Source organism: Capronia epimyces, assembly GCF_000585565.1.
Source record: "Capronia epimyces CBS 606.96 chromosome Unknown aczIQ-supercont1.2, whole genome shotgun sequence".
Classification (NCBI taxonomy): Eukaryota; Fungi; Ascomycota; class Eurotiomycetes; order Chaetothyriales; family Herpotrichiellaceae; genus Capronia; species Capronia epimyces.
This window is the reverse complement of record NW_006912905.1, coordinates 519,003-533,887: the sequence shown is the minus strand read 5'-3', so window position 1 is coordinate 533,887 and position 14,885 is coordinate 519,003. Positions and strand designations below refer to the sequence as shown.

General features: G+C 55.0%; 6 protein-coding genes across 6 annotated transcripts in view; 2 read left to right on the top strand and 4 right to left on the bottom strand.

Moving 5' to 3' along the window:
• The window catches only part of A1O3_02017 (uncharacterized protein), a gene marked incomplete at both ends in the record, with an annotated part of 1,230 nt that extends 285 nt beyond the window's left edge, over positions 1–945 (bottom strand). Inside the window, 3 exons of the mRNA XM_007732160.1 lie at positions 206–306; positions 383–787; positions 923–945. Coding sequence (XP_007730350.1) covers positions 206–306; positions 383–787; positions 923–945 — 529 coding nt within the window. The remainder of the gene's footprint in view (positions 1–205; positions 307–382; positions 788–922) is intronic.
• Positions 946–2,788: 1,843 nt separating this feature from the next.
• A1O3_02016 (uncharacterized protein) lies at positions 2,789–3,287 on the top strand (the record flags this gene model as incomplete). Its single annotated transcript, XM_007732159.1, has 3 exons — positions 2,789–2,898; positions 2,961–3,087; positions 3,147–3,287. The coding sequence occupies 3 exons, from the start codon at positions 2,789–2,791 to the stop codon at positions 3,285–3,287; spliced, it is 378 nt and encodes a 125-aa protein (XP_007730349.1).
• A 990-nt stretch (positions 3,288–4,277) lies between these two features.
• Positions 4,278–6,351, top strand: A1O3_02015 (uncharacterized protein; the record flags this gene model as incomplete). Its single annotated transcript, XM_007732158.1, has 7 exons — positions 4,278–4,462; positions 4,583–4,867; positions 4,940–5,075; positions 5,132–5,155; positions 5,230–5,702; positions 5,792–5,826; positions 5,888–6,351. 7 exons carry the CDS (start codon positions 4,278–4,280, stop codon positions 6,349–6,351), a joined length of 1,602 nt encoding a protein of 533 aa, XP_007730348.1.
• An 855-nt stretch (positions 6,352–7,206) lies between these two features.
• A1O3_02014 (uncharacterized protein) lies at positions 7,207–8,373 on the bottom strand (the record flags this gene model as incomplete). The annotated part of the gene is made up of 3 exons (XM_007732157.1): positions 7,207–7,326; positions 7,562–7,988; positions 8,261–8,373. The coding sequence occupies 3 exons, from the start codon at positions 8,371–8,373 to the stop codon at positions 7,207–7,209; spliced, it is 660 nt and encodes a 219-aa protein (XP_007730347.1).
• Positions 8,374–9,567: 1,194 nt separating this feature from the next.
• On the bottom strand, positions 9,568–11,418 carry A1O3_02013 (uncharacterized protein; the record flags this gene model as incomplete). Its single annotated transcript, XM_007732156.1, has 1 exon — positions 9,568–11,418. The coding sequence occupies one exon, from the start codon at positions 11,416–11,418 to the stop codon at positions 9,568–9,570; it is 1,851 nt and encodes a 616-aa protein (XP_007730346.1).
• Positions 11,419–13,219: 1,801 nt separating this feature from the next.
• A1O3_02012 (uncharacterized protein) lies at positions 13,220–14,256 on the bottom strand (the record flags this gene model as incomplete). Its single annotated transcript, XM_007732155.1, has 2 exons — positions 13,220–13,501; positions 13,600–14,256. The coding sequence occupies 2 exons, from the start codon at positions 14,254–14,256 to the stop codon at positions 13,220–13,222; spliced, it is 939 nt and encodes a 312-aa protein (XP_007730345.1).
• Between the last annotated feature and the right edge of the window lie 629 nt (positions 14,257–14,885).

The following is a 14,885-nucleotide window of genomic DNA, read 5'->3' as shown; positions in this document are numbered from 1 at the left end:
TGTAGCATGCAGCGTGTAGCATGCAGCGTGTAGCATGCAGCGTGTAGCATGCAGCGTGTAGCATGCAGCGTGTAGAATGCAGCGTGTAGAATGTAAAATGCCCAAGGCAAACCAAACCCAACCCTCTCTCCAGCAACCCCAACCTCAAGGGGAACATGTCTCCAGCTACCCTAACCTCAAGGGAACAGGTGTGGCTCAGACTCACCGTGCTTGGAGATGGTGTAGAGGCTGTTTTGGGGCATGGCGCGGATGCCCAGGAGCGACGAGACGACGACGATGGAACCCCTGGAAGGGACTCGGTCACCCCTGGAAAGGAGAGGAGTCAGAGAAGTCAGAGGAGTGAGAGCAGATCCGAGCCGACGACCGACGACCGACGACCTACTCAGTCTGTAGCGGCTCCTGGGTCGCCATGTGCTTCAATTCCTCGCGCTCACAGAGCCAGGTTCCCCTCAGGTTGATTTTCTGGACTCGGTCCAAGTCGTCGACGGCGAGGGTGTCGGTGGGGCCCAAGGGGCCGGCAATGGCGGCATTGTTGACGGCGTAGTCGACCCGGCCAAACCTGTGTATCACCGACCGAAATGCAGTGGCGACCTGCTCCTCGTTGCTGATGTCGGCCGCGAGAGGCAAGAAATCGACCGCGGGGTCGGCGGTGCGCAGAGCCTGGGCCGTGTCGGACAGGCCTTGGGGCGAGAGGTCGACGCCTGCGATGCGCCGGACGCCGTCGCGCGCGAATTGCAACGCCATGGCCCGGCCGAGGGCGCCTCCTGCGCCGGTGATGAAGGCGACGCTGTGAACATAACAAGGTCAACGGTCAACGTCAACGTCAACGTCAAAACCAGACCAGATCATCACCACGATGACGAGATTGGTCGCTTGGTGGCTGGTCACTGGTGGCAAAGAAAACGGATGGGCTTTCTCTCACCCTCGTAGCCCGAGTCCAGTCATTGTGGGAGATTCTCTTTCCCTGGGATTGTTGATGCTTGGGGGCTATCGGATTGGACCTGGGACACAGATGGATGGGTGAGAGGGAGAAGGGAGTCAGGGAGTCAGGGAGTCAGGGAGTCAGGGAGTCAGGGAGTCAGGGAGTCAGGGAGTCAGGGAGTCAGGGAGTCAGGGAGTCAGGGAATCAGGGAGCGGACAGGTTCAGGATGACAGCAGATATAATGTCTGCTGTGAAGAGCATGGACACTGGGACAGCACAGTGGACACTAGACATTGAGAGTGGGAAGAGTGGGAGAAGAGCTTTTGGGTTAAGGTCTGAAGGTCGAGGTCGAGGTCTGGGGTCTGGGGTGAGACCGGGGACTGGGGGCGGGTCTGGAAGGTCCCGGAATCTAGTCTCCGTACCCCGTACTAAGGGATACGGGATACAGAGTATGACTGAGGTACGGAGTACAGGATGTTGTATGTCCATAACGTGTATTCTGTAGGTTACCTAATAGGTAGGCAGGTCCAACAGGCCGACGTCGCATGTCGGAGATCGGGTCGGGGAAATAGATGGATACCGAGTACCCAGGAGGTATTTACAGTATTGCAACATTACCTGGTAGGGGGCATAGGAGGAGGTGGAAGAGATGGCAGGGGTAGGGGCAGGGGTGGGAGTAAGGGTAGGGGGAAGGGTAAGGGTAAGGGTGCCTGAGATCCGATCTAAACAGCCATAACAGTTACCTGGGGGTATTCGTACAGTATTCTACCTACTTATATCTAGGTACCTATAGGTAGATATCAGTATAGTGGACAGTGTACACAGGAGGGCGACAGTGTATGTACTCCGCAGTAAGCAATTCATCATCAATCATTAATCGGTGATAGGTAGGTATAGGTAGATGCAGGGACTGAACGTGGTACTTGATACTGTGTGGTATATGTATTAAAATACCAAACATACCAAAAATACCCGTCATCGCCGTCGGTCTAATACCCAGGATTGGCGGTCGGTGGTTGTCGGGCTTCAGACTCCTTCTGCTCCCCGCTGTCTGAGCCCAAGTCTGTCGGGCCCCCAGACTGTGCCACGACTGTGCCACTGTCATCGTGGAGGGGTAACGGCGGGTCGGGGCATCTTTCGGGGGAATGAATGGCCTGGGCCCCTCCATTGCTTGCCTGGGATACGGGATGGTTCTGGTACCATGCGGATACTGCAGAGTCAGTGGTTACCAGGTAGGGACTCGGTAGGTATGCTCCATCATTTGATATTCGAGCAGGTTCAGGGTTGACGATGAATTTGAATACGGTACAGTTACATTAGGGTTAGGGTTAGGGTTAGGGTTGTACAGTGTACATATGTCATACGGAGTACAGCGACCTGAATTCGGCCGACTATCCCCCGCCCCGCCCCGCCCACTCACACACGGTCGAGACGGTCGAATTTGTTCCCCGCCATGGCGAGCAGAAGTCGGACACGCCCCGTGGGTGAAAAGGTGGAATTGGAATTGGAATTGGAATGGGGCCTGGATGAGGAATCGGATGCTTGCGATAGGCTGGAGCTGGGGCTGAGCACAGCAGCCATAGCGACAACACAACGTAGTAGGAGACGGACGGAGGGAGGACGGAGGACAAGTATGGTATCAGAAGGCCAGAAAAGATGCACCTAGGTACTGTCCCTAGATATCTACGGTACGTAGGGACCTAGCAGGTAGATAGTAGGTAGTGGTTAATAGTGGTTACAGTGATGCATGTTTTCACACAGTAATAGTACCGCCACTTCATCGCCTTCACCTCTATCCCTCACCGCGTGGTATATCTCTCCGCTCCTTCTTGCTTCTCTTCCTCCCTTCCGCCCAGTCAGGCCACCATGAAACAGTTCAGCCTTGCCGAGGTGGCACGACATGCCCAAAGGGACGACCTGTACATCATCTACCAAAGTCAGGTGTACGAAGTGACCAACTTTCTTTCCGAGCACCCGTAAGTCGCTGCCTTTTGAAAAAAAAATAAGACCAACCCGTAACCCCGTGCGTTGACCGCAGAGGAGGAGAGGATGTCATTCTAGAGCTCGCCGGCAAGGATGCCACCGAGGCCTTTGACGAAGTCGGCCACTCCGAAGACGCTCAGAACCAGCTCCACGAACTTCTGATCGGCTCGCTGGACCAACAGGTGCGTCAACCCTGTGTTGTCTCTTATACCGGACACCGGCGGTCTACTGACATTTCCAGTCCTCCGCGACCCTGGCGACCAAGAAGAAGGCGACCACCGGGACCACCAAGACCACCTCCGTCCCTTTCAGCCCCGTCACCCTCGGCGGCCTGGTCATCGCGGCGGCGGCAGCGGTATGGGTATATACGCAGAAGAAGTAGACGGGAACAACTGGGGAAAGAAAGAGTGCGTGTCTGACCTTGGCTGGGCAACGGGATGGGTATCACGACAAGCAATTAGAATGAGAATTAGAATGCGGTGACTCGATAACAATCCAACTCGATACGCACACATGGCCTAGGGGCTTGATCACCGCACGCGAGCACGCTGTACAGTACAGTATAGTACTTGATAGTCAGCATCCTCAAGTCAGACGTCATAGACCCAATAAATGCAGACCATTACTCGTACTGTGAAGCGTTCGATTCTAGCAGTCCCATATCACAGAGGGACCGACCTAGGGAGGTACTAGGTAGGTCGTCCATAGTATGGACTGCATTACACACTGGATATATCTCGTCAGCCGCCATTAATCATTAATGATTGATAATAATGCTCGGTCTCCCAGCTCTGTGGTCCCTCCATCGCAGCCGAAACTTGCACCGACGGGGTGGTGATGGGGTGGCAGTGCTCTGTATCCATACTCTTACTACTAGTATCTGCCCGACACGACGCCCTTGGGCCTTAGGTACGCGTCCGCGTCGCGCAGCCGGTGCAATTCGTGCCCAATCAGAAACACCACGAAGACAGCCCTTACGCTTATTCAGTGTGTTCACTGTTCACCCGTGTCCCACACTCTGCCCCTCGTCTCCGCCTCTCTCCTCCACCCACCGCACTGGCGCAGGCGCAGGCACCAGCTGACCGCAGGGGTTGCTCGTGGCACGCCCGTCGCCCGGAGGCCCCGGTGCCCCAGCTTTCAACCACACACTGCATCTGCCGTCTGCTGTCTGCCATACCGAGTCCACTGTCCAGTACCTACAATGCCAGACCCTAAATACACAGACAGCTCCCTACCGCTGCACCCACCACACCAGCGCGTCACTGGCCGGCTTTCTTGGGCTTACTTCTTTCACCTACAATTCTCTCAGTCTTCTATTCTTCTTTGACACCCACCGCTCTTGAAGGACACCTCCCTTTCTACGCCATCCAACATGGCAGCAGCCTCGTTCTTGTCACTGGTCCCGACCTATGTCTGGGTGGCCCTCGTCGCCCTGCTCCTCGGCATCTACCGTCTCCTCCAGGTCGGCAAACGGGACCCTCGCATGCCACCTGGCCCTCCCACCATCCCCATCCTAGGAAACGCTCATCAGATTCCTCGCACTGGCCTTTACAAACAGTAAGTGACAAGCTCAAACTCAAACAGAGAGGAGAGAGACAAAAGAGAGCAAAGAGAATGCTGGAGAGAGGAGTACCAACCCCCAAGAAGGAAAGATACTAACCCCTCGCCTCCTACCAGATTTCGAGAATGGGCCAGAGAATACGGCCCCATCTTCAGCCTCAAACTCGGCCCGTCCAGCGTCGTCGTTCTCTGTGACCGCAAAGCTATCCACAAGCTGCTCGTCGAGAAAGGCTCCATTTACTCGGATCGCCCAGAGAGCTACGTCGGCCATCTACTGACCAAAGGCGACCATCTGGCCATCGCCCAGATGGATCCTCTGTGGCGAGAGAAGAGAAAGGTCATCGCCCACAACTTTTCTCCCAAGCCGCTGGATGAGAAGCACTTTCGAATTCAAGAAGCAGAGTAAGTAGTTACGTCACGTCTCACCCGCCAGGCTGGCACATGATCGCTAACCCTCTTGGCCAACTTGTCTAGAGCCACTGTCTTGATGAACAACCTTCTGACCGATCCCGATGATTTCTATCGCCAGATCAGACGCTACACCGCCTCCGTGGTGAGCTCCATCACCTACGGCTATCGCGGGGCCACCCCGGACTCGTTCTGGGCCCAAGTGAGTGGTTCTGGCCAACAGATGTCGGGGGGTAATTGCTGACTACTATCTCACAGGGCGTTTACGATGTAATGGACAGGGTAAGAAATCGAACATGCCACAGTCATGTGGAGCCGGGATCGCACCATCACTTCAGCGCTAACTATGCCAACAGTGGACGGCCGCCATGGAACCCGGAGCCAATCCTCCTGTGGACGAATTTAAATTCCTCCAGTGGACGCCGACCTGGATGTCCTTCTGGAAACGTCGGGCCATCGATGCCGGTGCAATGATGGACGGTGTCTGGGGCGAGGCCCGGAGAAGAATCGACGAGCGCCGCGCGCGAGGAGAACGCCGCAACTGTATCATCGATAGCCTCCTCGACGAGTATGAGAAGAAGGGCATGCCCTTTTCCAAACACGGCTTCGACAATCTGATGGGTGAACTGATCGAAGGCGGAGCCGATACTACTGCTGCTCAACTCCTGACCTTGATCCTCGCCTTTGGCCTGTACCCTGAAGTGCAGAAGAAGGCCAGAAAGGAAATCGACGCTGTCTGTGGCACCGAGAGAGCTCCATTATGGTCCGACTTTGACAAACTGCCGTATATCAACTGTATCGTCAAAGAGGGGATGAGATGGCGTCCTGTGTAAGTTTACTTGCCCCGGCCCTGTCTGACACAACCATACCATGTCTGTGACAACCTCATCGAATCCTCACTAACAAACTTATCTATAGGGCCGTGACTGCGCTCCCTCACCGAGCAAGAGAAGGTCAGTGAAGATTCCTCCGATCTGTCAAGTTGATAGAAGACACCTACTGACCGTGGTACAGACGACTTCTACGAGGGCATGTTGATCCCCAAGGACTCGACCGTGTTCCTCCCGACCTGGGCCATCCATCATTCGGCCGAGATCTACGCCGACCCGGAGACGTTCAACCCCGACCGCTACCTGAACCACCACAAGTTGGCCAACGACTACGCCGGCAGCCCCGACTGGGCGAATCGAGACCACTACAACTACGGCGCCGGCCGCCGCATCTGTCCCGGCATGCATCTCGCGGAGCGCAACATGTGGCGCATCGCGGCCAAGCTACTCTGGGCCTTTGAATTCTCCGAGTACGTCGACCCCAAGACGGGCGTCAAGGTGCCGCTGGACGCCGACGCCTACAACCCGGGGATTCTGCAGGCTCCGTTGCCTTTCAAGATCGCCATCAAGCCGCGAAGCCAGAAGCATGTGGAACGCATCAACCAGGAGAAGGCCGAGGCATTGGAGTTTTTGGAGCAGTACAGTTAGGTTAGGGTTGTGAGGGAGGAGATGAGATGAGATGGGATGGGATGGGAGGAAGGGCATTTGAATTGTACATGACCGTGGAGCAATCTATGATACTATGTAGTAGTGTTGATGTGGACAATGAGTATACATGAGCAATTGATTCCAATTTCAATCTCGACATGCCATACTGTGTTCCCTGAATAACAATTTCAATCTCGGACATGACTGTGTTCCAATAGATGCATCCATCCATCCATCCGTCTCTACCTATATGGACATGCCATACCGTGTTTTCTTAATCATCCATCTCTACCTGTATGTATGTATGTATGGACCTGTGCGAGGCTTAATCCGGATGCGGGGCCGCATAGATGAGATGAGATGAGATGGGGTTATCTACCTAACCACCTAACCACCTACTTTACCTAGGTAGGTAGGAATAGGAGATAGGTAGGTATAGAATATAGAATATGAGAATCAAGACAAGGCAAGGCAATGCAAGACTTGGATGATAGGGCTTATACTCTGTCCTGAATGCTGAAGGGTCACGTAGATGCATGTATGTTCATATTCATATTCATATTTTCTACCTTTTCGATATCACTATCACTATCACTATCACTATTGACATCAACGAGCCTGGTGTCTTTGACCTGCTATACCTATCATATCATACCATACTCTGGCCGCTCTGCTCTGCCCTACCATACCTTACTCTTCTCTGCCCTGCCCTGCCATGCCCTACCCGCCCCGCTCTGCTCTATCCCGCCCTAGCTGGTCGGTCAGACAAACGCCATCCCGCCCTACCCTACCCTAGCTGGTCGGTCAGACACGCAGGTCAGTCAGACACAGACAAATCAATCTCATCACATCACATCAGATGACCTGCTTCAGCTCGACAATGTGCCACGGCACGACAAAGACGGCATAGTAGTCCTTGAGGCCGTCGATGCAGGCCTTGAAGCCGGGTGCCTTTTCAAAGTCTTCGTGGTGGGCCTGAGAGTTCGGAGCGTTAGCTTTTATTCTGGTCGTGTTTCTGTCTTGTCTCTGTCTCTGTCTTTGTCTTTCTGTCCGTGGCCGTCCCACTGGCTACAGCTACAGGTTCGAATGGTAGGATGGGAGATGGGGTTCGAATGATGGGATTCGAATGATGGGGAGTAATGGGATTCGAATAATAGGATAGAATGATGGATTCGAATGATGGGATGGGAGCGATGGGATGACTACTCACATCAACCGATTTCCAATTAATCAACAACAACTGGTCTTGAGGGTTCTCCACCAACGGACTGATAAAGTGACCGTCGGCGCCCGGTTCGGCGTCCAGGATGGGGACGACGATGTTGCGGAACTGCGAATAATAGCCGGCGACGCCTCCCTCGACCACCTTGGTCAGGGCGACCTCGATGGCGGGCGAGGTCAGTATGCTGGCCAGATGGGCCTGGTCGTCCAGACCGGTGGCGTCGATCAGGACGTGGTTCTGCCACTCGATCTTGCGGCCGTTCAGGGCCGGCTGCACCACCCGGTGGAATTCCGTGTAGGCCGGGCTGGTGAAGAAGGCGTGGCTGGCCGCCAGGCTGTCCCAGAGCAGGAGGGCTACTTGGGTGTGGCGGTCTTCATGCTTTTTGCCGCGCCAGAGGTTTTTGAGGCCTGGGGCTCTGTGGGAGGTGTTAGTAGTGTTGACGGTAGACATGACGGTAGACAGGACAGTAGACAGGACAGTAGACAGGACAGTAGACAGGACAGTAGACAGGATAGTAGACAGTAGGTGATGTGATGTGATGGATGGGTGTTCAATGACCCTTGTGGTAATATCATGCTGAGGGTGTTGTGCTGTCCTGTCTTGTCCTGTGCTGCCCTGCCTGCCCTGCCCTGCTCATTGAGGGCAACTTGAACTTGACTAACACAACTGGACTCTACTCATACTCACTTTTGCAAAATCCCAAACGCGGGCGCCAGGTCGCGATTGATTTCCTCGTCGGTGTGGACGGGCCGATGAGGCACGATGATCAGCTGCAGAGCCTGCTTGGGAGAGGAAGCCATGTTAAGTGTGGGTGTGTATACTGTGGTTAGGTGTTGGTGTAGGTAGGTATAGGTATATGTATAGGTGTAATTGTAGAGTAGATGTACAGAGAAGGCGTAGGTGTAAGTAGGTAGCAGAAGTACGGATACAGTAGGTATATTATTAGGTGTAGAGGTAGAAGAGGTACTGTAGGTAAGGTCAGAAGCGGTATCGGTACTGTTATTTGTTATTAATCAGCACCTATATATCCCCACTCCCCACTACCTACCTACTATACCTTGGCACCTATTAGGTACTATTAGGTACCTGGTAGGTAAGGACCTGTATCCGTACGGTATCGTATCTATACCACTCACTCACTGCTTTCTTCGGCCTTCTAAGGCACACTGCCATCACTACCACCACTACGTCCAGACAGTACGGGGTGCATAGTATCAGTACTGATAGTTACTGTACTGAGGTACCTTACTCTGTACCTTACTATAGCTTTCTCCAAGCTTCTCTTCTCCCCTTCTCCCCTCTCCACGTTCAACCCTGCGTAATGCTGCAGTTACAGTAGTCGAATTCTCCCCGGCCCCCATTCCATTCCCCCGAAGTCACCCCGGTCAGTGCAGGACAACTTTCCCCGCCAACTCCCAACTCTTGGCTCCCAACTCTTGGCTCCCAACTCATAACTCGATCAATTACTGGACTCTATTGTTGCGCTCATAAGAATAGGTAATAGCTGATAGCTAAAGCTAATGCTAATATGTAATAGGTACCAGGGAGAGAAAGGGTGAAAGGAAATGGACCCTGCACCCGCCACCGCTAATCCTGCTAATTATGCCTGCACGACCTGTACTTCGTATGTACTCCGTACAGTGCGTCGCACTAATCGTAGACTATATTACATACCTAAACATCATACAACAAGCCCGGGACGAGGACAAGACAGGACAAGGCTGTAGTACTGTACACTAGATATGCTGCTCCTTTATACAATCCAACTGAACGTACGGAGTACTAGCTACCCTAACCCACGCATGCCTCGTCGATAGGGCTAAACCCGCCCATATCGCCACGACCCTCCCTCGGGTTGAGCACTGCTCGCCCCTTCAACCCAGCCAGCCGACGCCAGACAATCTCCAAGAACAGAGAGAACAGAGAGAAAAGACAGAGACCATCAAGAGAATGGCCAACACCGAGCCCACATGACAATCCTCTTCCGCAAACAATCATCCCGCATATCCATGACATAGTGCCGCCATGATATCCGACGAATACCACGCAAAATTGTCCACAAACAAATCATCAGGAAACGGGCCACTCCAGTCACCGGTAAAGGCCGAGTCATCGGTCGAAGGGTCGACTTCACCTCCCATGGCCGATGACCACTCCAGACTTTCATCTGGTGATCGCAGTGCAGAAGGAGCATCGACAGCGCCACTGAACTGCGAAGCCTCGTAGGGAACGCTTGCTGACTGAAGGAGCCCCGGCGGCTGCGGCTGCCGAATGGCTTCAACAGCCCCGAGCCCTTCCCCCCCGCCACCACCCCCGCCCAGCATGTCCATGCCCAAAGCATGTGCACCTCCTGTCGGGTTGGTCACAGGCTCCGGCCCAGACATCTCCATTTCCTTTTGTCGAGCTTCCAGTCGCGCTTCCAACGAGTCCAAGTTCTGCAGTAATGTGAGCGGAGTGCCCCAGAACTCGGCGAATCGCATGTACGTTTGACGTAGAGTGGCGTATTTGCTCTCCGTCAGCATCGGAGCCTCATTCCATCGGAAGATGCGCTTGAAGCTCTGCAACGTGGCCGCAATCCACACCGTGCTGGCGTAATACGGGCTCACGTATCTGACGTGGTCGCCCGGACAGCTCGTCAACAATCTGAGAACCGTGTCGCTGGCTTCCAGGAAGTTTTCGAGGCCCACCCGCGTGGTCGGATCATCGCCCATCACCGTCGACTGGTCCGACGATTGCGTGGGAACCTCGGGGCTGGAAAAAAGGGGGAGAGGAATCAACCCTTCGATCATGTCGGCAACCACGTGATTCTGATAGATCATGAAGCTGGCCGACGCCTTCATCATGCCCACAATGTATTTGCCCGCACTGGCTCGCCGGGCTGCCAGCGGGTCTTCCCCGGCCACCAGGTCAAAGTTCAAAGGTTCGCCGCCGTGCTCCAGCGCGGCCGGAAGCTCTTCGCGAATGGCTTGATACGCCCGCACCAGACTAGACAGTCGTTCCGAAATTTCTTCCGCCGCCTGCCGCGTGTAACTGTTGCTGAAGTACTGCACCAGCTTGGGCACGTCGCTTTTGGGGTCGAGGTTGGCAAACTTGCCCTGGAGGTTGTCGTGGCACAAGATCTGCGCGTCACGCATCAACGCCGCCAGGAGGATGGCCCAGGCAAAAGACCCTTCGTTCCCCGACTGTTTCAGATGCCGCCACCGTTCTTCAGGCTCCCCTCGCAACAGGCAGGACGCCTGGTACTTGTTCGCGAACCAGAGATCATCCGACACCGGAAGATACGTCTCGTTCATCTTCCAGTCGATGGCCGTCGGCGCCCGCTTGATCGTGGAAGCGAATATGTCCATCTCCCACAATGCCCACCAACATCGCCGTCGCTCCTCGCTGAACGACCACGCCGTAAGTTCATTGTCGCTGGACGGCGCTTTGTTGAGGCCTTCATGATCGATCAGGTGAAGTCGAAGTTCATAGGCCACTCGAACCGCCGCCCCGACCAGTCGCCACGCCTGCCCGTACACGCCGTTGACCAATGAATAGAAGCCGGCCAGAGTCATCGCTTGCACGAGACAAAGAGGGGGGGGACTGTTGGAACAGGCGTCCATGGCCTCGTTGATGTATTTCAGCGAAAGCACATGGAACTCTTTGTGGGAGGGTAAGTTGGATCCGTCGAGAGCAGACGGGGACGGGGACGTGGACGTTGATGTGTTCAGGCCCTGCATCGTGTTTCGGCGAGGAGCGAATCTCGAGGAAATAGAAAACATGGCCGCAAACAAGGCGATGAGGTGTTTGGGATCTTCGATGCTGCTGATCTTATCTTGGAAAGACGGCTGGTGGAAGAGAGACATGGACGTCAGGCCGGCCACCACCTCGAAATAAACATCTACCCTAGGTGATAAACCCCACCGGTCAGCACGAGCCACAACTTCACGGCCGGGGAGCTTACAGAGCCTGGGCTTCCAAAATGGATATGCAGAGGACCTCGCATGCCATGGTCAATTTCTCTTTGGCTCCGGCCAGGACGAGGAGGAAGCCGGGTTGAGACCGTCCTCGCGGACGCAGTGACGGCGGGGTCAAGGAGGCTTCATGGGATGGATGAAAGAACGAGGAGAGGCTGATGGCTTTGGCAAAGTTGAAGGCGGCCATTTGAGGTGATCGCGCGGTCGGATGAGGGTGATGAGGGTGATGAGGAGGAGGAGGAGGAGGAGGAGGAGGATGCGGATGATAGGCTCCGGGTGGAGAAGCCTGGGGTGAAAGATGAGATGTTTCGGTTTTCGGCTTGCCCGACCAGACCTGACAATCGGGGGGAGTTTGTAGATAGGCCTGGCCATGCTGGGCGGGATAGTATACAGGTTGAGGATGAAGCGTGGTCACGGCCCGGGCTGTGACGCGGCAAGACCGCTGGCGAGTTCGACGATTTGTAGAGCCTGGTGGCGGTCAGCGGCCAGTTCCCAATCCCATCACCTTTCCTACTGCACTGCGCTGGCAGCCGACGTACCCAGCCTTGGCCCTGGTTTCAAACGGACGGTGGGATAGGTACACTGCTTTGCACTTTGACGGCAAAGCGAGCATGAGGGAATCTGACGGTCACTGTCGTGAAGGATGGGACGTCAGCAGCGCACGCCTTATGATTTAGCCAGAGAGTCGGCGGGCGGCCAACCATTTTGATTTTTTCCTGGACACGCACGCACATTAGCTATATGATCGGTGAAGACAACAAGGTGCAGAGACGATGCCAGTGGGTTGCAAGGTGAAGACAACAACCACAACCGCATGACAAGGGTGCGTGGTGCGTGCTGTCTTGTATGCGCCTGAACACAAATCTCTTCTCTTCCACCCACCTTTTGCATCGTTCGCACGCCAAATTCGCCTTTGCGAGGCCACCGTCTTTGGGCTCCACGGCAGCCATGGCTGAAATTGAGGGCGACAGACACTTGGAGGGAGCTGGAGCTGGAGCTGTGCTGGATCACGCGCCGTGAGTTCTGAATTGGTCCGGGGCATGGAGAGAAGAGAAGCGAAGCGAAGAAAGGTGGAAAGTTGAGGAGAAGTGGGTTGGGTTGGGTTGGACTGGGTTCGACTGGGGGAAAATGATTCGGATTCGGGGCCAAGTCTGGGGCAGAGGCTGATGCGGATTTCTGGGCAGCGCCGGGATAAGGGGACTGCGGCAACGCCGGGGAGCTGTTGTGTAGGTACTCGGGACATACAGAGGGGACCGGGTAGGCACCTATTCCGTACTAAGGTACTCCGTAGGTTGGCAGAGTTAGGGATGGGGACAAGCCTAAGGAGCCTAAGGCGCCTAAGGGAAGCCTCCTAAGGCCCCTAAGACCCCTAAGACCCCTAAGACCCCTGTTCCCCCCCTCGCCCGCCTATTACCTTCTCCGTAGCTCCTCATTATGATGCAAGTTGGGGACCCCAGAACGCCGGGTCGCCGGACCGAGACACGTGAAAACTCGAGAGTCATGTGGTCTGCTGCCTGAGCTGTCGCCTTAGGAGCCCGTGACCGCCCATATAGGCAATATAGCCGAGTCGCGAATGATAGCACGCATCTCCCCATACTAGGCATACGCATTTTAGGGTTATGGTTAGGGCTACGGATATGCATACTCTGCTCAACAATCAACATCCCTTCACGCTTCACACCTTTCACCTTTACTTTGCCAGACCAAAATCTGCCACATCCTCCATCTCCACGCCATGAGCGTTTCGGACCACATATTTCACGTGATCAATCGTGCTTGTGGCAAGATATGGGGTTTCATCCTTGCCCAAGACCTTGTCAAACTGTTGGAGGAAGCCTTCGGGGGTTTCTGATTTGACCCCGGGAAATGTGGCAAACGTCTCCCGAGCAGCTCTGAAAGCACTCGATGAGAAGAGTTCGCCTGACACGGGACACTCTTCCGAGGCCAAAGCGATGACAAACGGCACGACGCCCTAGATCCCCATTGCCACCAGGTCAGCCCATACCACGCTGTACATGCGCGACATGATTGCATGTCCATGTGCATTTGCATAGGTGAGACCTGACTTACCTCTGGTTGGAAATAGGTGCGAGTGACCTTCTTTGACCCTTCGGACATGTCTGCCATTCTCGAAGCCGCCGACGGCATGACGCCGTTGAGTTTGATCCCGTCCCGCTCCGACCACCTCCCAAGCTCTCGGGTGATGGCAAAGATGGCCCCTTTGGAGGCACTGTAGGCACAATCTCCGCCGGCGCCGAAGCCATAGATGGCATTGGAAGAGGTGTTGATAATACGGCCATACTTCTGTTTCGCCATCAACGAATACACTGCACTGGTCATGAGCGTGGTTCCGAGCACGGAAATCTCCAACACCCTCATAAAGGTGTCCTTGTCGACGTTGTCATGGGGCGAGATCTTGCCGGGAATCCCAGCGTTGTTGATGAGGATGTGCACGGTGCCAAACTCCCTGACCGCGGTGGCGACAATTTCCTTGACCTGATCGGCCACCGAGACGTCGTGGGGATCGGCCACGGCAATGCCCCCAGCCGCCTTGATCTCTTCGACCACCGCCTCTGCCCGAGCACTGGTGCCCACCTGGCCGTCGAGAGTACCGCCGTAGTCGTTGACCACCACTTTGGCGCCTCGTTTCGCCAGCGCTAAGGCGTACAGTCTGCCTAGACCGCCGCCGGCGCCGGTGACGATGGCAACTTTCCCGTCAACCGACATGATTGTGTGCGATTGATGGGGGAGTGTGTTATGACTTAAATTGAATCGGATCCGAGGTGCGAGGGGAGAGGTGAGGGGTGAGAGAGGAGAGGTGTGACTCCTCGAGACGTGCTTTAAAGGTGTTCAGAAGAAATGTCTCTGGAGTATGGAGTATGGAGTACGGAGTACGGATTGTAGTAAGGCTTTGGCTTTGCAGTCTGCACTACTCCGTACATACTCTCCGTTCCGTTGGAGGACGGGGCAGTGATTACGGGTTACACTGTTGCTACAGCCTACAGAGAGAGCCTGCCGAACCGAAAGGCCGCAGTGATTTCGGTAAGCCAAGTTATACCGAATTTACAGTGCCTCAGGCCTGTGACAGTACTGTACCAGGTAGTACCAGCAAGGACGTACCTAGGTCCTACATACGTACCTATAGGCTGCCCAGTATAGATAGCCAGCTCCGTACGACCTAACTGCCTTGCCTACTTTCGGTACCTACCTAGGTACCTAGGTGCCTACTACCTACTCTCTACCGGAGCTGCGGGATCCGCACCGCACTACTCCGTATAAATCCCCGCCCTCGATCCTCCACCCTGCATCCTGCACCCTCCATCCTCCATCCTCCATCCCCATTCCTGTCACTACTG